This window comes from Dermochelys coriacea, chromosome 11 (assembly GCF_009764565.3).
Source record: "Dermochelys coriacea isolate rDerCor1 chromosome 11, rDerCor1.pri.v4, whole genome shotgun sequence".
NCBI lineage: Eukaryota > Metazoa > Chordata > Testudines > Dermochelyidae > Dermochelys > Dermochelys coriacea.
Genome location: NC_050078.2, coordinates 46,342,054 through 46,367,110, shown reverse-complemented (window position 1 = coordinate 46,367,110; position 25,057 = coordinate 46,342,054). Strand labels below are relative to the sequence as shown.

General features: G+C 39.9%; 1 protein-coding gene across 11 annotated transcripts in view; it reads left to right on the top strand.

Moving 5' to 3' along the window:
* The window catches only part of ZNF385B (zinc finger protein 385B), a 321,069-nt gene extending 311,636 nt beyond the window's left edge, over positions 1 to 9,433 (top strand). For all 11 annotated transcript variants that reach the window (XM_043505422.1, XM_038421301.2, XM_038421312.2 and 8 more), the window contains 4 exons: positions 3,694 to 3,939; positions 5,313 to 5,491; positions 5,789 to 5,890; positions 7,975 to 9,433. In XM_043505422.1, the coding sequence (XP_043361357.1) occupies positions 3,694 to 3,939; positions 5,313 to 5,491; positions 5,789 to 5,890; positions 7,975 to 8,193 (746 nt within the window). In that variant the 3' untranslated portion in view covers positions 8,194 to 9,433. The remainder of the gene's footprint in view (positions 1 to 3,693; positions 3,940 to 5,312; positions 5,492 to 5,788; positions 5,891 to 7,974) is intronic.
* Positions 9,434 to 25,057: the final 15,624 nt, after the last annotated feature.

Here is a 25,057-nt window from a genome sequence, read left to right as displayed (position 1 = left end):
ATCCTCACAGGTGGCCACGGTCATAGACAGTCTGAGCAGAGAAGCTAGGGATTGAATGGGCACGGAGACTGAACTGTCCATTCACGCCTAGAAGACCGTCAGTCTCTTCAGGGCAGTGTGGAGAAGCTTGCATTACTGATCCTTGTCCTATACCTTCTCTTTAGAGAAACAGAAGACTTGAGTTTCCAGGATTGGCACATTTTGCAGCACTAAATTTACATGAACACATTTATAAAATTAAATATTAAGATGCACACTACATGCATGGAGGGTGCATAAACACAAGGCATCAGCTATTTTCTATGGATAAAACACAATGGAAATATAGCCACTGTTTTGGGTGAAGATTATAGCATTAGTTCTATAAATATTATTGTTTTTAAACATTTCATGATGTTTTTATCACTTATCACATGCTTTTAAAGGCCTGAGCCTACAGCATACTGAAGACTTCTCTTTAATGGGAGTTGAAATCACAGCACCTTTCAGAACGCACACTACACCTCATAGCATCTGGACTCTTCATACAGACAACACGAGAGACAGACTATTCTTATATAGCCTGAGTCCATGAATAGCCAATAGATGTTTCATTTGTACATTGTTAGCACCTCTACTAGCTTTCCCTATTATTATTTGTCTATTTCAGGGGGCGGGAAGGAGTATACTTTATAAATATTCATTTGTGATGTTATTTCCATGTATTGGCTTTCTGCAGATGTGAATGATTACTACAGCTGTATTAAAATTCTGAAGTAGATGGTGAATGATCTAAAACCACTTCCTTTGGTAATTTATAAATTCAAAAATGTTTAGAGTACCCCTCTCATAAACCTGACCCTCTAACTTTTGGTCAATTTGAATGTTAAATATAGTTTGCTTGTGTTGTGTTATTTTAAAATAGTTTTTATGGCTATTTTGAAGTATATAACCAAATATTTAACAACACTTCTTTTCCCTTTATCTCAGTGATCTAAAATTCAAAGATTTACTGCCCTGCATTTCTGGGAAATACGCCAACTATTGTCTATGCTCTCTAGTATCAAGTGCCTGTTCAAATTTATTTACACTTTTAGGTTTGTGAGTTATGCTCATACATACACTGTGTCAATGAAGGGTTCAGTTCTGTGCTCAGCACCCCTTTGGCGTCAATGGTAGCTCCACACACAGAATGATGGAAGAACAAAACCCTGGTTGTTGTATACATAAATTGCAAGAGCCACATTTTGAAAATAACTCTGCACTCACAATTGGGCTTTCAAAAGAGCTCAGCATCCATTTAGGGATCTAAATAAATGGCCAGATTTTCAAATTAGCTCAGCACATTGGGTGCTGATTTTTCTTGACATCTAGCCAATGGGAGCTGAGCGCTTTTGAAACTCTTCTCCTTACGTAGGTGCCTAATTGAGAACTGGACTCTTGAAAAATTTGGCTCCAATTGTGGGTGCTGAGCACTTGTAAATCTGGCCCCAGATGCACATCTGTTAGAAACTGAAACTCAGGCGATGGCAACCTGCACTGCTTACCTGGGAAGAAAATAGCCACTAAATACACTGCATTTCTCAGAGTTTGAGGCATATGCTGCTTTTTTCATTTAAGTTAAGCTAATATCTATCAGCCTGTTGTATTTTACTGGTTTGGGAGTATTGGGCCATGTCCTGCAAAAATAGCCAAATAGCCAAAAATAGTCAAAATAGCTATGGACTTCAGTGCAGGCCTTATGTAAAGCCTGAGGATGTGATTTAGTAGTCCATGCATGTACAGCAAAGCATTTTAAACATAGGATTAACTTTAGGCAATACTTAAATCTCATTGCTTTCAATGGGATGTACACACATGAAAAAATTTAAGCATGTGCTTAACTGCTTCAGTGACTAGGGATGGACTTAAGCTTGCGCTTAAATGATTTGCTGAGATAGATTCTGAAAGACCGTGCCCAGTATCACTGAGGACAGCTGTGGGTCTTGTGATATAAATTACATTTTTAAAGCTACTTTTAAGAGCTTCTCTGTAGTTTAGCAAAAAGAAAAGGAGTACTTGTGGCACCTTAGAGACTAACAAATTTATTAGAGCATAAGCTTTCGTGAGCTACAGCTCACTTCATCGGATGCATTTGGTGGAAAAAACAGAGGAGAGATTTATATACACACACACAGAGAACATGTTTCATGTTCTCTGTGTGTGTGTATATAAATCTCTCCTCTGTTTTTTCCACCAAATGCATCCGATGAAGTGAGCTGTAGCTCACGAAAGCTTATGCTCTAATAAATTTGTTAGTCTCTAAGGTGCCACAAGTACTCCTTTTCTTTTTGCGAATACAGACTAACACGGCTGCTACTCTGAAATCTGTAGTTTAGCTGATTCCTGCTTGACTGTGATGAGAAGGTACCAAACCAGCACCAAGTATAAAGATAAAAAATATGTATGTGTTTAAGAAATGTATTCTGAGCTTAAGTTGAACAGTTTTAATTTTAAATTTTTCTGGGAAAGTAATATACAAAACTGTGCTTTTATATATCCTATAATCTGCGTCTTTTCATGCAAGTCTTCCTCTGGGCTTTTGTCTTTGTGTCTTGTATCATGTCCTCTCTATGTGCTTGTGTCTAGTAAGCCATAATATGACTAATCCTAAATGCAGACCTGGTCTTTCAGACTCTGCTAATATTTGGGACCTAGAAATGTCAAGGCTAATCTCATCTTGTATTTTAAAAAATTAAGTATCTAACCCTTTTCTATGCAAAACTATTCTTTGTAAATGCAAACTGGCAGTAACACTGATGTCAACTGATCAATTGAGTTGAAAGTTTCTCAGTGTGTTCACCCCCGCCCCCGATGATAGCAGTTTATTCATCATGTAGCTTTGACACCTACGCTGCATAGGCTACTGTGCAAGATATTCGGGCCACCTCAGTCCCGCCCCCCCCCCCAAGGGGCTGGATGGCTGCTTATAGGCGTGCTTTCTTCTCTGCTCAACAGTCATCTCTGGTCACAATGAGGAGCAGCTCAATAGCACAAGAGGCAGTAAGGTCTAACTAACTAACCAGACTCCTACGTTCTAATTGGCTCTCACAAATGCCCTCTGCAGCTTCAGTCAAGTCATTTGATCTCTCTACTTTGGGATCCCCAACTGCAAAATGAAACAACACCACCTACCGACCAGTCTCAGAGGAGGCCTGGATGATTGACTCATGGGTGTAAAATGATACATAAGACCATTGCATTAAAACCTTTAGATCCCCCAGTTTATACCGGAAATTATGGCATGAATAATCTTATCTAAATATTGGCAGCTATGCATTGACCCCCTATAGTGAGTAAAGCACTATATTCAACTTGTATAATGGAAATGAGAGAAGTGGTTCTCAAGATTATGGTGGAACCTCAGGGGTATCCTCCCCAGTGAAATTATTTTGAAAATCCCTCCTATTTGATACAATTTGGGCCATTCCAAAGACAAACAAATTGCTCTTCGGAAATATTTTTATGATCTCAGGGTTAAGTCTCTGGTAATGATGATTTAGCAGTTTCCTGAGAGCCCAGGAAATCAACCCAAAAATCAATTAAGTTTGATGGCAGAAATTTAACAAGGGTTCTTGAGATTTCCCCCTTTAGGATATCACTGCCCTGTGTATATTCCCTCTGTGATCTGATGTGTATAATACCTTACAATACACATGTATTTGTTTCTTTTAGAAGATAAAGGGAAAGCGAAAACCAGTGGTTCTAGTCAGCCTTCAAATACTGAAGTGGGCCTGTTCTTTCCTAAACCTGGAGCTATAACATTAGCACCTATAATATCAACATCATCCTCTAACAGCACAAATGGAGCAACTAGCACAGTTTCTGAATCAGAAGAGGAAAAAGCCAAAAAACTACTTTACTGTTCACTATGCAAAGTGGCTGTGAACTCCCTATCACAGCTAGAAGCACACAACACAGGTGAGTTCCTACAACATGAAAGTATGTGACTGTATGTCATTTTAAAAAAAATAAACCACTATGGAGTTAAAATCCTTTATATTCTCAGACACAAGAGTTTTTAAATACCTATTTTTGAAGATATCCTTTATACAATCCCCTGAGGTCTAGACCGATGATTTCACCAAACTTCCTACAGCCCATAATACCCAACTGTACTTTGTCCTGACTCCAGAGGTGCTTCCAACTAACATGAAGTTTTCAACTTCATTGTAAATTCTGTACTTCTTCAAGTTCCAATATGTAATGTATTTATTCTTATCATGCCTAGTTAAATGCTGCTGTTGGTAAAATATAGTTTTTATGTAATATCTTGATGATTCACTTTTTAGATTTGATGTCATAGAGGCTTTGAACAATTGAGACTAGATGCTTATAAAATATATGTTCCCTTTAAATCTATCTTTCCTTACCTCAAGAGAAATATTAAGTCCAAGAATCCCTTCCTTTGTAGCTCTTTGAGAGAGGAAGGAAGGAGGGAACATCTATCCTCCCTCTTCCCACATAAAATTGGATGGATGGTAAACTCCAAAAGACTTTTGTGGTGCAGCCTTTGCTTGGCATCCTCCCTCCGGGACTGCAGGTCTCAGGAGGGTCAGGACCCCAACAATTACATTGATTCTGGAGACATACATCATTAAGACCAGGGATTTCTTGTGGATCCTCATTCTTCATGGATTCCTACACTTAAAGCCGGGGGTAAAATCCTGGCCCCATTGAAGTCAATGGCAAAAGTTTCATTGAGTTAGAGGAACCAAAATTTCACCCAGGATCTCTTCCTCCATACTCCTCACACTCCTCAATTAGCTTCCATCCATATTTTCTTTTGGTTTACAGGCCGCAGGTCTCCAACTCTTCTACAGAGGAGCCACTGAATAGGAAGAGATAATTAGTGCTGTTTTAAACAGGATTTCCCAGTTCCTGTTTATATGTAGATTTTAGTATCCTCCTTGGCCACACCCCCTTATTCCCACATGACCCATTTGCAGAATGGAAAATTACAATAACCTGGATCATGAGATAGAGAGGGAAATATTCCAATGTGTCCCTCTTTCCTTTCTGCACAAACTCTCAAACTTCTTTTATGGTTTGCTCTCCTCTGTACTATGCAATAGTGAAGTGTGTAGTATAGTGATCAAAGTCAAGATAATGCATAATCTAAACGTGTGTGGAGTATTTGACCATTCTATTTCCTAAACAAACATTTCATGTTATGGAAAATCTAAAAAGGGATGGAAACTGCAGCAATGCTCTAAAATAAGTTTATCATGATTTGTGGCTTAAGAAAAAACATTCCATCTTTTTTAATCCTTATACATCTAATTGTCCATTAGGTTCCAAACACAAGACAATGGTGGAAGCTCGGAATGGTGCAGGTCCAATTAAATCTTACCCTAGACTTGGATCCAGGCTGAAGATTCAGAATGGCAGTAAGGGCTCAGGACTGCAGAACAAGACATTTCATTGTGAAATCTGTGATGTCCATGTCAATTCAGAAATTCAGCTTAAACAGGTACCTCCGATACCTCAGAAGCTTTTGCCTGAGTGCTAGTGGCTTTGTGCACTTGCAGCTTGGATCGCAGGATCTGTGTATTTGATTAATTTCTAGTTCTTTATGTGATTTACTCCAAACTGTTAGGCATTATTTAGCAAGACACAACTACTTAGCTCATTGCTGCATCCCTTAAGCCTTAATTGTCTCACAGTGTCTTTGACAAGGGATTTGGTACATGCAGCCAACAAATCAATTCCAAAAAGAAAACCATGAGATCTCTAAACTTCTTCTTAATGTGTTCTTTTTTTATTTCAGCACATTTCCAGCAGAAGGCACAAGGACAGAGTGGCAGGGAAGCCTATGAAACCTAAATATAGCCCTTACAACAAACTTCAGCGCAGCCCAAGTATTTTAGCAGTAAGTACTGTTACTATGCAGCATCATTGCTGTATATGTGAGTTTGTGACCTTGGGACTCCCACTGCAAAGAGACTAGGAGTGTGACGGGTGGAAAGCTTGTGAGTATCTCCCCCTGCAGGCTGAATCTATATTAGCATCAGATTTGAAGATGGTTCTGTATTCTGTCTGCCTGCACAAAGGGGAAATAGCACTCCGGAGTTATTTACTGCTGGAAGGGAGGGAATGAACAATGACCTGTGGAATGGATTGTGTGTCTAGTGGAAAGGTGTGAACTCTTCTGTTTTTATTACACTCCCTCTCTTTAAAGGGCACACGCTGCCTACCTGAGTATTTAAGAAAACATGATGTTATGAGGGATGTAGCCCAGGAGAAGGGCTTAAGGTGTAAAGCTATAAACATACCGACTTATCTCGCACAAACAGAAAAGTAAAGTGTGCACTGTATTAGGCTGGTGTGGGAGAGTTGTGAGGAGTTTAGGAGCATTAATTGCTTATCATTGAGGTATTTATCCCATATTTATGACTGGGCTACTAGAACACCATTTCCTGCCTTGGTTCCCAGAGCTCCTCAGCCCTGAATATCCCCTTTCTTCAATCTGGTGTTCCTCCCCACCAGGATCCCCCATAACACCCCCTTGCTGGTTTCTCTAGCCTCGGGGCAGGCTGCTCACAGCTCACCTGGACTTTGGCTCAGGAAAAGTTGCGTGCGCTCTGCTCACTAGTTAAGTCATCCTGCGATGGTCGCTGTCCTGGGTTCATTAGAGAGCACAACACACACACCAAAAGTACTTTTATATGTTGGAACTAAAGAGATGAAAATACTCATGTCCAAAAGTGAGACACTGTCCAAAAAGCATATGAAACCCCTGCAGAAGTTGAAATATTAATGTTTCTTTGTAATCATATAGTCTAATGAAAATGTTTCAGGCTTTCTCTAACACTCCCCATTCACTAGCTTTGGGTCACACTAATCTTGCTCACTTCTGTAAAGCATAATATTTTTATCTCTTGGGTTTAAGACCGGCAGTAATAGAGCCAGGATGTAAGTATCTCTCCTCCCACCCAGAAATACTTAACCTTGAATCTCACCAACCCACTAGTGGAGTTATATGGTATGTATTTCATGGGTAATTTTACAATACCCACGCCAGATTTGTTGGGGATCTCAAATTGAGCTGTCTTTTTTCAAAAATTAGTCTTGGAGACTAGAAAATATGCTGAAAGGAACAAGTCTGCATTAGCAGAGAAAATTAGATGAACTGATGGGTGTTTCCCATCTCTGACTTCTGCCTTTTTATACACCTCATTTTTATAGTTGAAAAGAAATGAGGAAAATACACCTTTCTATTTTGTAGAGTTCTGTAGAAGTCATGATATTGACCCTTTTTTCCCAATCTTGAGTTTCATGATAATAATTATTATAATTTACAGATATTCACTCTTGTAAATTACCTTTAACCCCACATACACTGGAGCACCCACATCTACTCCCTGTGGATTTGTGTGTACTTAAATGTGCAGTTTCTTTGTTTAAATTGTCCTGTGTGTCAGAAGACAGTGTGGATGCAATTTTCCAAATTGCTGATATAAGGCTTCCCATTTGGTAGGTGCAATATGCACCTGCATTTTTTATACCAGCAAAATTAATTGCAGGTGGATATTGGAGTACTTGTTCTTGTACTTTCCTGATTTGCATCTGTAGTCAAGCAGTTAACGTTATGAGCACTGAAATTTTCACCCACAGTTCAGGTGCAGGTGTGAAAATGCCAGTGCAAATTTTGCAGTTGAACATGTGGTCCAATATCTCTTCTGTAAGGCATCCTGTGTTAATTTGCCCTTTTGGCTACAAGCAAACATCTCAAACAGCTGCTATTAGAAATGGTTAAAATTGAAGCAAAGGAAATACAGTAATTATAAATTAGGTGTGAAGCACTAAGAAGCAATTGAAAACAGCTATTATTCATGCTATCCAGAAAGATAAAAAGCTTTAAAGCTTAATGAACACTTTGCCAGGGTTAATGTTTCTACTCATTGTAAAAATGGTGGCAGGAACAGTATTTACATTTTTTTTTCTTTTTTTCAGGCAAAACTTGCATTCCAAAAAGATATGATTAAGCCCTTAGCACCTGCTTTCCTTTCATCTTCTCTTGCTGCGGCTGCAGCTGTGTCATCAGCTCTGTCCCTCCCTCCCCGTCCTTCTGCCTCTTTGTTCCAGGCACCTGCAATCCCACCAGCTCTCCTAAGGCCGGGCCACGGACCCATACGTGCGACTCCTGCATCGATCCTTTTTGCACCATACTAATTTCGTAGTGATAATAAGATAACTATGGCCAGTAGAACGGGGAAAAAGGAAGCAAAGCAAGCAAGGATTTGATTTTAAAATGTCTCTCTCTTTTATAATGTCATGCAGTGTGACACCCCCCCAACAGTCACAGAATTTTTCATGAACAGGTACTGTATTCTAGAAGCCTAGACAATGTGTGTCTCTCTCTCTTTTTAAATTCAAATAATTTGTCTAAGAATGGTTTACCACAAGCTTAATGGCTCATAAAAAGCTAGCATCAAGATTCATGCATCTGTTTGTTGGTTGGGTTTTTTTTAATATGTATATGACGCACCTTGGAAACAAGGAACACAGAATATTTCCTGACTCACTTGAAAACTAGGGTCTTCCTCGCTCACACATATGTAAATAGGTCCTGGAATCCGACTGGGTATATTCTAGTGTGAAAAAAGGTAGATTAACCAAGTGCTTAATTGTGGATAACATCTTAATAACCTATTACATCCTTTTCTTTTCAGTGCGCTCTTGTTGACAGGAATTGTGTACTGTTTTAGACCACAGTACTGCTGTAACTTGTGTAGTACTAGAGATGTATTGCCTGTCTGAGTTAGACATTTTTAGTTGCTGTGCAAATGTTTGGAAGCAATGCAGCTTTGAAGCGTTTTTTTTAATTCATGTATTTCTCTTGTTTCATGTTTTAGTTAGAAAGATTAAAAATAGAAAGCCATATAACATATAGTTAAGATTACTACTTGTTTAATATTTTCATTTTAACTTATTTTGTAGTTTGCTCACTGGTGTTGCTAAGCAATGTTAAACATAAAAAAAAGCAAGCTTTTCAATTGCACATTACCACAGCTCACTTGCATTGTTCAAGACACAATGGGCCATGTATTTATACGTAAATATTCTTTTTCTTCCTTTCTAAACTTGTTTCCTTTGTAACAATGCTGCATAATGTTGTGGCTCCCTAATGCAATAATGTACAGAACATACAATATTTATAATTGACTGACTGACTGTCTTTTCTGTTTACTGACTATAGTTCTGCCCTCCCTCGTCTCTTGTCCCTACCCCCTTTTATAAAGGTAATATCAATATGCAGTACTCAGACTGAAGTCTTTGTGCGATATTGAGGGCAACAAGTATAATAAAGGAATAAAATAGAGTTAACTCTTCTAGAACATCTTTATCTGCAATCCGTAAATAGTAAAATGTCTGTGTATTTTTTTAAATGTATCTTTTCAATAAAATAACATGAAAAAATATAAGCACTTCTTGTGTTGTTTTTTTAATGGGCAAAAAAAATTGCATGGAACAAATAGATACACTAAGGCAGTGGTTCACAACCTTTCCAGACTACTGATCCCCTTTCTGGAGTCTGATTTGTCTTGCGTACCCCAAGTTTCACCTCACTTAAAAACTACTTGCTTACAAAATCAGACACAAAAATATCACACCACACCATTAGCGAAAAATTGCTTTTTGTCATTTTTACCATATCATTATAAAATCAATTGAAATATAAATATTGTACTTATATTTCAGTGTTTAGAGAGCAGTATAAACAAGTTAGTCTGTATGAAATTTTAACTTGTACTGACTTTGCTAGTGTTTTTTATGTAGCCTGTTGTAAAGTAGGCAAATATCTAGATGAGTTGATGTACCCTCTGAAAGACCTCTGTGTACTCTCAAGGGTATGTGTACCCCTGGTTGAGAACCACTGAGCTAAGGGAATCTCTAGTCCAGTAGACAGCAATATCCCAGAGCATAATTATGGTACCTGTACTAATTTCCTAAAAACTGTCAACATTTCTCCCTTACATTTTGAATAAGGCTTTTTATTGGTGGTTTTTGTAGCTCATCTTAAAATATTCAACCTTTTGGCAATCTCAAGGAAAAACAGCTGAACCAGATGAATGTATAAGAGCAGAAATGAAACACCACTCCAATATATTACCAAATGGCCATGTGCGGGATTATCATTAAAAACTAAATTGATTGTGGTTTAGACTGGATATTTTGAAAACATTTATTCAATATGAATACAAAAAAGTCATCATGAAGCAGTTAGGGTTACTACACGCACAAAACATGTCTAACGCAAATCCATAAAAGCAAGGAAATGGGGAAAACTTAAGCCACCTAAGAGTACATACTCTGTACTCCTCTATCCCCAAGCATACACCTTACTACTACAACTACCATACACCACAGGCCATGTACCATTACCTTAACTCTGACCCTTTTCACCCTTCTGCTCACACCCTTTACTTTATTATTTCTACTGCCCCCACCCTACCCAACACCAGTTTTGGATATTTGGCGTAATGGTTGGTTGTGTTGTGGGAGGATAGTTTGATAAAGCATTGTCTGCTGATAAGCAGTTAAAGGGAATGATAGAAGGCTGATGGCCCTAAGGGGGTGGAGTTAAGGTTGTGGAACATGGTCTGTGGTCTACATGCACGAGCTCTCTCACTGTATGTATGTGTACTATATATATATGAATTTCTACATACAATGTAAGAATGCTATTGAGAATATGGCTTACAGTGTACAGACAGGCATGTTTTCATGCACACTGATTTGGGCCTGATGCTGTAACTTTTACTCATTTTGAGTAAGGTTTACTCACCCAAGTAATCTCAGTGGAGTACTTGCATGAAGAAGTGTTACTCAACATAAGTTAGTTCTGCTGAATCAGAGTTTTAGCTGGTTGTATGGGAAATGGCAGTGTTCTGTGGAGGAAAACACTCAACTTTTTGCTGTCGCCCGAAAGCACTACTTTGGGGTAGGGAGTGTTATTTACTGTTCAGGTACAATTGTGTGAATAGGGCTCAAATTAAATAGCTTCAGGTTACTGCTGTTTCCCATAACCACAAAGGTACACCTATATGAGGTGCATATAACCCTTAACCGTATGAGGTGCTATTAAATAATAGATTTCATAGACAATTGACTGTTTTAAGATGAGGTTTTTCCAAAAACATCCTAGGTAGAAGAAATATTGTATACGATATGTCATACACAGTAAAAGAATATGTAATTGCATCCATGAATGAGTGAAATCACTTAACCCATAGAGCCCAAAGGGCTCAAACAAATAGGCTCTGAGCCAAGACACTAACTCTCCCATTCAAATTCATGTCAGAACTCATTGTGCGCTTTTCTCTGTTTATGTACACTGTGTGCTCCACTTTCAACTAAAGTCAAATCCATGGCACACATGAGACTGAATGTTTGAGGTAATATTTGCATGATAAATAGTAAGCACTCCCATTAAGGCTGTTAGTATTTTGCATTTTATACTCAAGCTCTCAATAACAGGGATCTGATGTATTCACCCAGAACAACATTGTATTTTATCGGCTGACTTGGATTTTCCAGGATCATCTCTCCTGGCATATAAATTCATTCCAGACAGCTGGCTATAAAGTTCATGGATTCACTGAAACAAAGTATTAGAATTGAAACACAGCTTTTAAAATTGGCCATGCCATTAGTGTTTTAAATGGGAATGTTGAATGTTTGAATACCCAGATTATTTTTAAAGTAATAAAGCCAGATTCTTTCCTATGTCAGGACTCTGTTCAATGCAGGAGATGGGATGGGGTGTCTAGGCACCAATTTTCAGGTCCCAGCCCAGTGCTGCTTAGAGTTGTGCGAGACAGCTTTCAATCGTGCCACTAATGTAAGGTGTTTAATGGATCCTATACCAAGAGAGAATTGTACCAGAGCTCCATCACCCTTCTATATCTGAAGGGATACAGGGCCTAGATCTGTCACAGATATACCAGCAGGAATTCTCTACTGGACATTTGTGTCCAGATTACAGTCTCTTAATGTCATCTGAGTGGCATAATGGGGCCGTAGCTTAGCTAGAGGATCTGATCCATAGTTTTTCAGCAGACAAATGATAGAAATGTGATCCTTTCTGACCACTAGAGGGAGTGGGTTTGTCTTCCCTTACTACAGGTGGGAATTTTTATTAGAATTTTTTCTTCTGATTTTAGTAGGGTGGAGGAGGAGTATATTCTAATATTAATTTCATCCACTGCAGTTCCTATCAGATAATATTATGCTGGGAATCAGTCTATTGTCTGATAAACTAAAGATCATTAGACATTTGCCATGAGAGAGGGATTAATTCTCTCATAAAAATAAATAAGGAAAAGGGACACACAAAAGCTACCAGATGGCATGTGGTTTATTTTTTTCCCTTTCTTGTGATCTGCCATCCTCTAGAGTAATATGTTACAAGCCTGGACCAGCAAAGATTTTGCAAAGGGAAGTCCCATCACACTTGTGTGCCAAAAGAGAGACCACAACTGTTTTAGGCTGTGGGTGGAGTATGCTCTCTAGAGATCATTTCACCATATTTATCTACCCAGTAATAAGCAGCATACTACGAAAAATGTACACAGTAGCCTATGGTAACTTCAAACCATTTAATCCATGATGATTCTTTATAAGTTTGAAAATACAGTATCTGCACCCATCTTATCATTTAGCCAGTAGAGCTATACAAGACCCTACAAGTGAATTAAATCCATACCAAAACTTATAGCTAGCAGGGGAAAGATGGTTCAAGAGTAAACCTATCACTGAAGAACATAACATTAAAGGACAGACAAGTAAAGAATTTCCAAGTACAAATAATCTCACAATGTAAAGTATAAGAATTTGATAATACAGTAGAACCTCTCAGAGTTACAGACACCAGTTTTGAACTGACCAGTCTCACCCCACCTCACCCCCCCCATTTGGAACTGGAAGTATCAAATCCGGCAGCAGCAGAGACCAAAAAAAACCAAATACAGTACCATACTGTACTGTGTTAAACATAAACTTTAAAAAAGGGAAAGCTTAAAAAAAAAGATTTGACAAGGTAGGAAAGTGGTTCGGTGCTTGTTTCATTTAAATTAAGCTAGCTAAAAGCAGCATTTTTCTTCATAGTAAAGTTTCAAAGCTGTATTAAGTCAATGTTCCATTGTAAACTTTTGAAAGAACAACTATAATGTTTTGTTCTGTTACAAACATTTCAGAATTACAAACAATTGCCATTCTGGAGGTGTTCGTAACTCTGAGGTTCTACCTTACCCCTTTAAATAGTTTGTAGGCCCGCTAGTGGGCTTTTTTACCACACCCATCATGGTAATACCTGAACGCCTTCCAGCAGTGCATTAAGCAATGTGACCAACATCTGTCACATGTTTGTTTTCTCCTCCTCTCTCCCAGGAGAGAAGTATATGCAGCAGACCGTCTATTTTGGGAATTTGTGTACATATTTCTTCCACACACTATGCACCGTCAGACTGAAAAGGGAAATGATATGCTCAGACCAGTGCTGACTGACTATTTGGGGGATATCTCAAATGTCTTGGCTGTAAAAGGAAAGAGAGGGAGAGTGCAACCTTGCATGTGCAGAGGTACTAACTGCAGCCTAACTGGGAGCAAGAAAGCATATTGAGTAACACGGTTGTGACACTGACTGCTCTGTGGAAAGTAAAATGAAACAATTTACAGACGTGTGTGCCTGCTAGTTCAGTAGCTGGTTTGCATACGCTACACTAGACAGTGAGATTTCTCTCTCCAGAGAACTGGAACAAGGAACAGTATGGAAAAATCTACTTAATATAGATCTGCTGTCATGCTTATATCTGCTTGACAAAACATCCCCCACTAAGAACAAACTCAGATCTATGCATCTCTCCAAACAGGAATAGCTCCTGGCTTCTCTCTCAAATAAATTCAGACAAATCATTCAGTAGTTACTGCCTGGTTGTCATTACCAGTTCAAACAAACAAAGCTGGCTCACATAATAGTTACTAGGTTTCAGAGTAGCAGCCGTGTTAGTCTGTATTCGCAAAAAGAAAAGGAGTACTTGTGGCACCTTAGAGACTAACAAATTTATTAGAGCATAAGCTTTCGTGAGCTACAGCTCACTTCATCGGATGCATTTGGTGGAAAAAACAGAGGGGAGATTTATATACACACACAGAGAACATGAAACAATGGGTTTATCATACACACTGTAAGGGGAGTGATCACTTAAGATAAGCCATCACCAGCAGCGGGGGGAAAGGAGGAAAACCTTTCATGGTGACAAGCAAGGTAGGCTAATTCCAGCAGTTAACAAGAATATCTGAGGAACAGTGGGGCGTGGGGTGGGAGGGGAGAAATAACATGGGGAAATGATCCCCGTTGCCAACTCTGTCCACATATCTATTCAGGGGATACCATCATAGGGCCTAATCACATCAGCCACACTATCAGAGGCTCGTTCACCTGTCTAAATCTTGGCACTTTCCTGCACTAAGATCCAGCCTTTCTTCTTCACCCACAAGCTACACCTCCCATCCAGTCTCTCATCTCATGACTTGACTATGGCAACCTCCTCCTCTCTGCTCTTATCCCTGTGCCATCTTGCCCTGCTGATATCCATTCACAATGCTGCTGCAATGATCATTTTCCTGGCTTGACGCTTCAAGCATGCCATCTCTCTTTGAGTCCTTTCACTGGCTCCCTGTTACCACCACATCGAGCATAAACTATTTGTCTGCATTTTTAAGACCTTTCATGGTATACCCCCACTTCGCTTATCTCTCATATGCTATGAAGATGTCAGCGCCTGCCTCTGCTCCCCCACTGATGTCGGTCTTCATTGCCCAGTTGTCAGATTTTCCAACAAAGTACCTGTGCACTTGCCCCTTTACGCATGGAAGGAGCTCACCATAAACAGCTACAATGTCACCATCTCCTCCTCCTCCCAATCCCTCCTTAAAACTCCCTTCTGCCATGATACCCACAAAACCTCGACAGTAGTCAGGCAACTGTTGTGCCGGGGGCACTGCTTCTCAGGCTGATTATAATCAATGTCAGTAACGTTTGTTCCCTTTGTATCAGTCTGTTTGCTCTCATCTTAAACTTCGATTGTAAGCTCTTTGGGGCAGGGACCATCTGACTTGCATTTGTACAGTGTCTAGCACAGTGGGGCCCTGACCCCTGCTTGGAGCCCCAGCCATTGCCATACTTCAAATAAATAATAATTTGCTTTTCCCTCTGCTACCCAGGCCTTCTTCCATTGTCTCACCCTCACTCTCTTTTCCTACCTCTTTACTTTCATGTCAGTTTAAAGCATATTTAAAATCTAATAACTCTCAGAGTTGCTGCTATTTCTAGCCACTCTGCCAGTCTACAGTCTCACAGTATGCTGAGCTGGCCCTAGCTTCACTGATGGACAGGCCACCTCCCAGAAGTCATTTCAGCACAATATGGCACCTGCAGTGTGACTGAGTAACAGCAAGAGGAGTTTCTGTGGTGACAGATTTTAAAACAGTGCAAGGCTTTAAGAATGGGCGAAAACATTCCCTCAGGCTGCTATTGATCTGAGCTCTGCTACCCTTCACTATGCTAAGCACAGTGTCTGACAGATCCATTTCTCACTCAGGCATGTACAGATGTCTGAAGCACTTTCCCTGCGCCAGGAGAAGGTGGGCTGCAGCCTTATTATAGATAGTGTAAAATTAGATTTGCATGCCAGTCAGCTGATATGGGGCTGGTAGACTGAACAGCCCAATCATCCAAGGTCACTATCTGATGGAAGTATAGTGCTGATCTGGTCTCCTGAATATAGTAACAATATACTGTATATCATGGTGTCCGAGGAGGAGCTCTTTCTATTTCTGCATGGGAGGAACTTAAGCCACTACTGGAACAATAACAAAGCAGGAACCAGATGGTGTTTATCCAAGAGCACAAAGCAAGCCCGTGTGTCCTGAATTTCCTGTTACACTACTTGTGCACAGGTGTAACTTTATTGATTGTAAATTAAATTAAGAGATCCAGCCAGCACAGCGCATTGTTTCTCTTTCAGCTGCATTTTCATGAATGTATTTTGGTTTCATATTTCTTGGCAATTTGTGCTGAAAGTCACTCTTGCAAAATGGGTGCTTTTATTGAATGCATGATACTTCATCCCTGTAATGGGCAGTTTTGTGTTGTGACTGCCTCCGTGTTTATTTCTGATCTGGTCTGTGGGGTTTGTTTACTCTTGTATTCTGTCTTTTTGCCTCTTTTAAAGTAGATGCACTTCAATTCTTTCACTTCTTACAAATACTTTGTTTGGGGAGCATGGTTATCACTAGCCCTGCAAGCAGCTACTACTCTTTGCAAAGCCACATCAATTTCTCACACTAGCCTTGCTTGGACCAGGTTAGCAGTTGTACTACAAATAATTCAATCTTTAAATAGTCTAGTTCAAATTCATGTGACACTGGTTTATTCTACAGGTCTGGAACATAATGAGCAGTGGTCAAACCTAGCACCTTGTTCCTCGTAAAGAAAATTGTGCCTTTCTCAAGATATTTTTGTCGGATTCAAAGTACTTTTGAAATTTTTGAATGACTTTGTCTAGCAGTTTACAGTCCATATATGCCCTGCACTGGAATGTACTGTAGACATATAATGTCTCTATACCTGCCACAGGTAACAGTGAGAAGGATTTCCCTCTCTCCCATTTCCCTTCAATACCTCTTGCTTCTAGGCAAATTTGGGAGTACAGAGGCTAACTTGTGTTTTCTGCCAAGCTCCCTGCCAGAGTGAGGTGGCTTCATTTTTTGCCAGAGGTTTCGATTACTTCTGACCCTGTGTAATAAATGTGTGACAAGCAGGAGTAATAGGAAGGGACTGGGTTTTTATTTCCTTTCCCATTAGTTACCTAAAGTGCGTTAGGTTTGCCACAGATTAATTTCCTGTCACAGGGTGGGGGTCAGTGTACACTGTTAGCCAATACATACGTGATAAGCATAAAAGAGTCCTGGGGCACCTTATAGACTAACAGACATATTGGAGCATAAGCTTTCGTGAGTGGGTACCCAGTTCATCAGACGACATGCATCCGACGAAGTGGGTATTCACCCACGAAAGCTTATGCTCCAATACGTCTGTTAGTCTATAAGGTGCCACAGGACTCTTTACTGCTTTTAAAGATTCAGACTAACATGACTACCCCTCTGATGCAAGATAAGCATAGCATACACCACATTAATGGGTGCTCTGTGTATGTGTGTGTGTGTGTATACACACACACACACTTATTTTAAAGTTGAGAAGTTATGTTAACTGAATATATTATGCTCTCCCCACAATTGTGTTCAGCCATGTCAAGGATCCCACAACGCTTTGCAAAGCTGAGCGAAGTTTTGGCATTAAAAGTAGGAAACCTGTCAAAGCCAAGATACATGAATGCTGTATCCTCCTAGCACAGGTTGGGATGGACCTCCACGCCCAACTGGTTTGGAATGTATATCCGGGGGGGGAGGGGGAATATGAAAGGTACAGCACAAAACAACAAGTTAAGAAGCGGTTATGAACTGGTGTGTTGGATTTTAGTGACAGGTAATGTTTTATAACTTGAAAAATTTTACTATAAATACTATTAGCTGATATGGGTATATTTGCTACAAAATAAGAATTGCTTCCAGGAAGGAAGGTATGTACTGCTTTGTCTTTAGATGCTAAGTTCAGTTATTTGGTCTCTTGAACATTTTCAAGAATGAACCACAAGTGTAGTCAAACGACTGGCTACACCTTTTTGTCAATACCACTGACTCCAAAACTGTAGTACTAGTAACCCCCCGACATCATTGTTGCTTCTTAACACATTCCCATACTATCTAATGGGGATTCTGGCCCTTGGCCTCATGGTCTTCATTTGGTTTGACCCCCCTTCCTGGAACTGAGACAGGAGCCAAACTCCACTGTACTACCATCCACCACTGTCCATGGCCAATATAAATATGTAGAGGCCAGACTACAGCTTTTGAATGGGGGTAACTGCAAATATGTTCAATGGAAAAAGGAGGAAATCTTTTTAAATCTTGGAATCCTTTATTTTGCATGTGGTTTCACTTGTGGCATCAGAGACATGTAGCATTAAAGTGAAATGACATTTGAGGTTGAAAAGTACAATTTAAATACTGTATATGCACTTCAGATACTAAAGTCCTCTCAAGACTTTTATCAACAAGAGCAGATGTCCTTTAGAGCATCCCATATGGGAAATTTATCTCTGCCTGACCACCTTTTAAATTATCTGTCTCCTCCAAAATATACATAGACTTTTTTAAAGGGACTTCAGGAGAGGTCAATAAAAGCAGGGCACAGAAAGCAAGTAAAATTTCTTTTAAGGAAATATAAAACAGAAAATGAAGAGAATGCCATTTCATGACAGAAATATATTTCACAGCATTGTCAAAGGAGTTGTCTGTATGTTCTTTTCTTATCATGACAAAGTGAGCAGATTAAAATTATCAAACTCTTTTTGCTTGGTATTTCCAGTACAGAGAGCATACAATTATTCCCCCTTCCTCCAGAGACTGTCTGCAGATTTTACAGGAGCAAGTTAACACAGTGATGCATTTCAACAGGTCACCCACTTGTTTTCTATTCTGTATATAAAATGCAGGACATTTTAGACCCCAGGTGTCTCCAATCTGCATGTACTTGAGACGAGAGGCTTTTGATAGTCAGCCTATGAAAGGACAGCTCATGTCCTTCCAGGTAAGTAGAAATTCCTTAAAAGGGGAAGAGCGTGAGCAGCATTGTAAGGGCTGAGCTAAGTGCAGACTTGGTAGCCCGTAAAGATGGCTATGAAGTTGGCCAGACCCCAGCATTAGCTTCTTTACCCCTTGTTGAAAGGAAGAGAAGATCAGGCAAAACTGAGATCACACCATGACACTGTCCTTCACTTTATAATGATGAGAAGGAAGGAGAGTAACTAGTTTTTCTTCCATCAGCACAGCATACTGGAAATGTCATTTGGAAAACTCCTGGGGCCTGGCTAATTTCAGCTGAGGGAGCAAAAATGCAATTTGTGATGCTGTAGCCAGTATAGAAAGTCAACTTGGCTACCCCTGAGGGTGACTGCACACTATTTACGAACCACTGCCTTAGACTATTTAAAATGAAGGTATTTCAGAAATCTAATTTACTTTTCATTATTTCTGCTGTATATTGCATGTCTGTGGCCTTGGATGATGATAGGCTCGTCAGTTTCATCTTCAAGTTCTCTTGAACTGTCACAATTCCACTGGAATTTTAGAAAACTGAAACATTTCTATTTTTTTTTATAAAACTTAAAATTTGTATCAAAGTTGGTCTGATAGGGTCCGTGGACCAAGATCTCAGACAGGATAAAAAACCCAAACACCTGACAAAGTAGAAATGTAGTTCACTTTGGCACCAGTTTAAAATATGGAAGTTAGTTATGTGTACCCAAAGAAATAGCTCATTAGTCATTTACAGGAATTGATATCTGCTGCCAAGAATTTATCACCTTGCTACAGAATGTTCATACCACAAAGACAACATCAGACTCCAGCCAGGGCTTAGTGGAATTTAACAGACCTGCAGCAGCTGAATGTAACCTTGCCAGCTTTATAGTAAAATAGCTTAATTCTGAAGAGAAGTTTTCAAGCTGATAAAATAAACTATTTGCCATTAGCTGAAAAGTTCATATTGACCAAGCTTGATATTTCCCCCTTATTTTGTAAAATTTGTTGGAAGGCACTGAGAGTAATCTTTAATACTTACACTCTCCAGCTCAGTTAGAATAGCCCATTAGGTTTTAAAATCCATTAGAATTCACATTTTTATCATTTCCAAAGAGTTCACCCTTTCTCTTAATAACATTTGCAAATGTCTGGGGCTAGAGACAGATCCTCAGCTGGTCTAACTCAGCCTAGCAGTGGAGCTAGACAGATTTGCAGCAGCTGAGGATCTGTTCCCTGATGATGATCTCTATTTGCACTGACCCAGGGAAGCAAAGGCAGGTGGTACTCGGGGGAAGCGCAGAAGATAGGGAGCTGTGTTTCTTTGAGCGAGGAGTTCACCCAGAGCAATCCCCTCTTCTACCTCATTGCCCCTCCTACAGAGCAGAGGAAAAGTGGCACTAGGGCTCATTGTACTCTATCTTCTTTGAAAGGTGTTAAAGAGGCCAAGTTCACATTTTTCCCTACAGGGCTAGCACAGGGACCCCAGCCAATGGCTGCATATTTCCTGCTGGACCCAGGAGAGAGGGGCTCCAGCAAAACAGTACAGAGGATGGAGATATCTATGCTAATGGGATAATTCAACCCTCTAAAATCTCAGGCCCCTAAATCCCTTTGAGGGGAAGTCTTGTAGAAAGCTCCATGAGGTGAACCTCAGTTTTCCTACCTTCTATGCCTCTCCCATAGCCTGGAGAAATATAGCCCATGCTGCCCAATAAAATTTGGTTTGATATATAATTAAAGATCATCGCTGCTAGGTGACTGATTCTTTTCGGCACCACCTATATTTTCCAGCTGTAAAACTTTAGGGACCACACTGATCCCTGATTTAACTCCAGCTGACATCTGTGGAAATACAACAGGGGTGAACTTAGTCCTATATTTCATTTACACTGCAGTTTCCAATAAAGGAAAATCTTTAGACAAGGCTTGCTGATGACCATTTTGTGATCCAGACTCAGCCGCTCTCATGTTGGATGTGTACATGCAAACTCTCTAAGAGCAGGGAATAACAATTTTTAAAACCACAGCTTTTCAGCCACAGAAGTCCCTTCAATGCAACTGCGAAAACAATTGTCTTCAAATCTTATTTAAAGGAGTATGTCACATACAGCTAGTTTCAACAAAACACATCATCATCTTTTCTAGGGAAAATGCATGCAACATTTATAAATGTTCTGTGCGCCATCAAAATTCCAGTTTTGTTTACTACGATTACTTAATTGCAGGGCAAAGAAAGTTTCTATCACCAAGGAAAAAGGATATTATTACATTACTTTAGCATTTACTGTTCTAGGTAAATGAAGTTATTTACCACAGGACTTAACAAGGAATCTGGATACAAACTTTACAGTTGGACTCAACTCTAGTAGGAACAAAGGTGTAGTAATTGCTGCATCCAGCTGAGCTCACAATAGAACACAAATATAGCTCTATGCATATAATATTAAACACTGAAAATGTTCTGTGCTGAACTCACCTATTGCACTTCCAAAAATGGATGGGAACTCTGGGGCTATGACTACACTACATATTCAGTCAACATAAGTCACGTCACTCAGGGGTGCGAATTAGCCACCCTCTTCCCCCTCCCCCCGAGTGACATAACTTATGCAGACTTAAGCACCGGTGTAGACAGCGCTACGTTGGTGGGAGAGCCAATTATACATCACTTCTGACCTTTGTCCACTGAGTAAGAAGAAACTGCTGTAATTTACATGCTCTGGGGCAGCCACAATCTGGCCCTAACTGACATGAATTTGAAATTACCAGCTGATTAAATTTGAGAAAACAATTATATTTACTTTAAAAGTTAAATTTAAAAGTAGCTCCCTGCAGCCTAGTGAATGAAGGCCAAACAGAATATTAACACCTGCCAGTGCTGTGCGAAAGCTACCCTTTCATAGAAACGCAAGTTCATTTTACACAGTCCTGAAACCCTTGAGTTTCATGAGAGCATTGAGCTCATTCAAAGCCACAACCCAAAGTTACACACACTTTTTGTGTATGGATGAAACTCTCCTGGCTTTCTTCCTTTCTCGCTACAGGTCTTGGTTGCTTATGGACATGGGGCATGCTGAGATGTCTTAGCCTCACAGAGAGGTAAAGGGCCTGTAGAGTGGCAGCCCTGGGACCAGGGGAGCCCTCTCCAGACTCTCTATGGAACAGAGAGGTGAGAGAAAAGGCAGTTCTCCTGGCTCTCTACAGAAAATACTAGTAAGTGTGGGGGTAGACAGGCCCTACTGACTGGCCCTCCAGTAAAGGATGTGTAAGTGAAGAGGTTTGATTGGCTGTCCCTGAAAATCCAGAGGCAAGAAGGCCAACCCTGCTGAAAAAACTGAAGGGGGTAGTTGGGTAAAAAGTTGCCGTGCCTCATCTCCTCCCACTAGCCAATGTTAGAAGGTAAGACAGGTATCCTGGGCTTGCAGGATTGGTGACTTGGTGCAGGTGTTTTGGGCTGGCTGAGCTGACACAGCCATGCAAACTTCAGTTTGTTTTATCTTTAAAGCCCGCCCACAATGCTATATTCAAGCCATGGTAGTGTTCTGGGTCTTTCACCTTCATGCATATGACTCTTGCACACACGCTCTCTCTCTCTCTCTCTCTCTTTTTTAATATGATTTTTGGAGGAAATTAGATGCTTCGGTCAAACAGTTTTCACCAATTTTTTTAGTACCGTGTGCTTTATAATTTGTTATAAATAGCTTCATAGTTAGGAAAATAAAGGCCCAAATCTTCCCCTGCATTTGCACTCCTTGAGTTACACCACCAGTGCAAGGCATCCTGAAACCCAGCACAGACAACCATGGATGATCACTCCACTAGGGGGATCCTTCAGAAGCACAGAGCCAGCAAAAAGTAGGGGGCATGGCCAAGTCTTCCCAGCAATCCTCTCTTCCTTCAGACAGCTTTAATTTATGCCAGGGAACTGCCCTGACATATAATTGACCCAGAATCAGTGGAATAGCCATTCCTCCCCTTCCCTAAACTCCTACAGTCATCAGCCACAGCTATGAATGCAGGCCAAGTTTCTCTCTGTACATGGCAGATAACTTAATTGTATCAAGGATCTGATTAATAATACAAAGGAACTATGATAACTTAATCAAGTTTCTGGTCCAGATGGTGAAAATACCCTCTATACTGTGAATTTAACATTGAACTGGAGAACTGAACATATCATTGCATTTGAAAATGCATTTTTTAAATTTAGTAAAAGTGGCTTCATGGGTAGAGACAGCCTTTTCCGGGGGTTTTGTTTTTTTTTTAAAAGGGTAGCTAAAAATGTTGGCTGAAACACACACAGTCAGTTTCCGGGTTTGGTTTGGTTTTGTTCCTCCCTGTAGTTACAAAGTCAAATTTATGTTTTAAAAAGTAAAATGCTGGAATTTGCAATTGCATTGTTGGAACAAGTTGAAATGCCCCATCCGTTGTGTCGTCAGTCTGTGTTCCATCATCAAACTGCTACATTTTAGCAGTCTGGATGTGGTGGAATTGGGAGATGTATTTCACATCTATGCTGGCTTGTGGGACTAGCAAGAAACTGTAAAGATGATGAGCCATTGGGGAGAAATGGCTTCTTTTCTGAGGGGGAGCAGTAAGGGGGGGGAGTGGGAGGAGTCGGATAGGGGACGGGGGCCAGGCTGTTGGGGACATGTGCATAGCCTTCCCTACCTGGCCCTCCATACAGTTTCACGCCCCAATGTGGCCCTCAGGCCAAAAAGTTTGCCCACCCCTGCCCTAGTGGCTAAAGCTGAGCAAGCATAAGATAATATAGGAAGAGGACATGAATAGCAGTGTGTGGTGATATTGAAGAAAAGGCAAACGGGATCAAAGATAATGTAGTGAGAGCTAAAGACTGGCAGTGAGAAGTGGGAAATACCGATTTGTTAAGAGTGGAATAGACGAGCTTAACTGAACATGACTTAAATGATGGTGTCTGCAGAACCATCTCTGGCAATTATATTAAAAGATTCCCACATGAAGGAGCCCTATTAGACCCTAAAGCATCATGTGTCTTCCATTGAAGCATAATGGTAAATAGCAACAAGATATGCTCAGCAGGCTGTTTGTCTCAATAAGATTGTTTACTTGGATATCATTCAGGTCATTTCAACTACTAATCTGGGAATATAAGCTTCAAGATAATGTGTATGCCATCTAAGGTGGTCAGCTGTCAAGTTAGTTTTAAGAGGAAACTTTCAACTTTGAGTGAAGTTGTGAAGTTAGAGTTCTTAAATACATTGAAATGCATGGGGGAAAGGTCAGATGAGAGAGGGCTTGCCCAGCATTCTGATTAGGGCTAGGTGTATTTTGGGTAACTCAGATAGTCTAGTGGGATATTCTTGTGTAAGGAATTGATATGCCTCTGCATCTAGACTAAGCCAAAACTTGTTATCTTGTTGATTAAGAATGTCCTCTCTTTCTTTCTTGTAGTGCCAAGCTGGATCTGTATTTAAAGCTATATGTCATCATCTCCTTGTCTGATGACTTAACTCTAGTGCATAATCTCTGCAGATACACTTTTATCCACAAAGTTTAATACTTACATTTGAGCTAAATGTGGTAAGACTTTGATTTCCTGTTTTGTTATTTTAAAATATTCTTTGTGCATCTTAAGAATGAGATCATGGAACTGACCTACTTCCACTGTTACCTGTCTGGTAAATGCTTCTAGAGATTTCTCCACTACCACACATAACAGGGTTGGGGGGTTTTTAGTTTAAAGGGTTGCTGCTAATTAACTTCTTTTCTTAGCTGAAGTACTGTGCTGAGTGTAGTTATGCAGATCTGTTTCTACAATATACGCTGTTTTAGGCCTAACTTCTGCCCACACTTACACCAAGTCAACTAATAGGTTGCATGGGTATAACTGGATGCAATTTGGCCCTTAATTTGAGATTCCTCAGTTAATTGATCCTTCACTTTAAAAGTGTAATAAATTAGGAGGTGGTGTGAGTAAGAGTCCGTTTGTGTAATTTTTGCTGTTTCCATTCCTTTGAAGTTCTCTGCAATAACTAATCAAGTCCTCTTTTTCCCCACACTCCATTTTTTCTGCTATCATAATATGTTGGGTGTGCCGTTTCTTAGGCCTTTGGGTTCTATATGTCCCGCAAATAATAGATTTTTTTTATGTCTGATCTGATCTGATCTACATCTTGAGGAATATGCTTTTCTTCTAAGAAGATCTGCACACATCTCCATTTTTGTAATCAAAGTTTTCACTTTAAAGTATCATAGCTAGAATTCAAAATTTTGGAAAGGAAAAAAAGGGAAAACAACGATATTTTCCAAGTATAGGTCTTCCTGTCAGAACAGCAAACCCCAA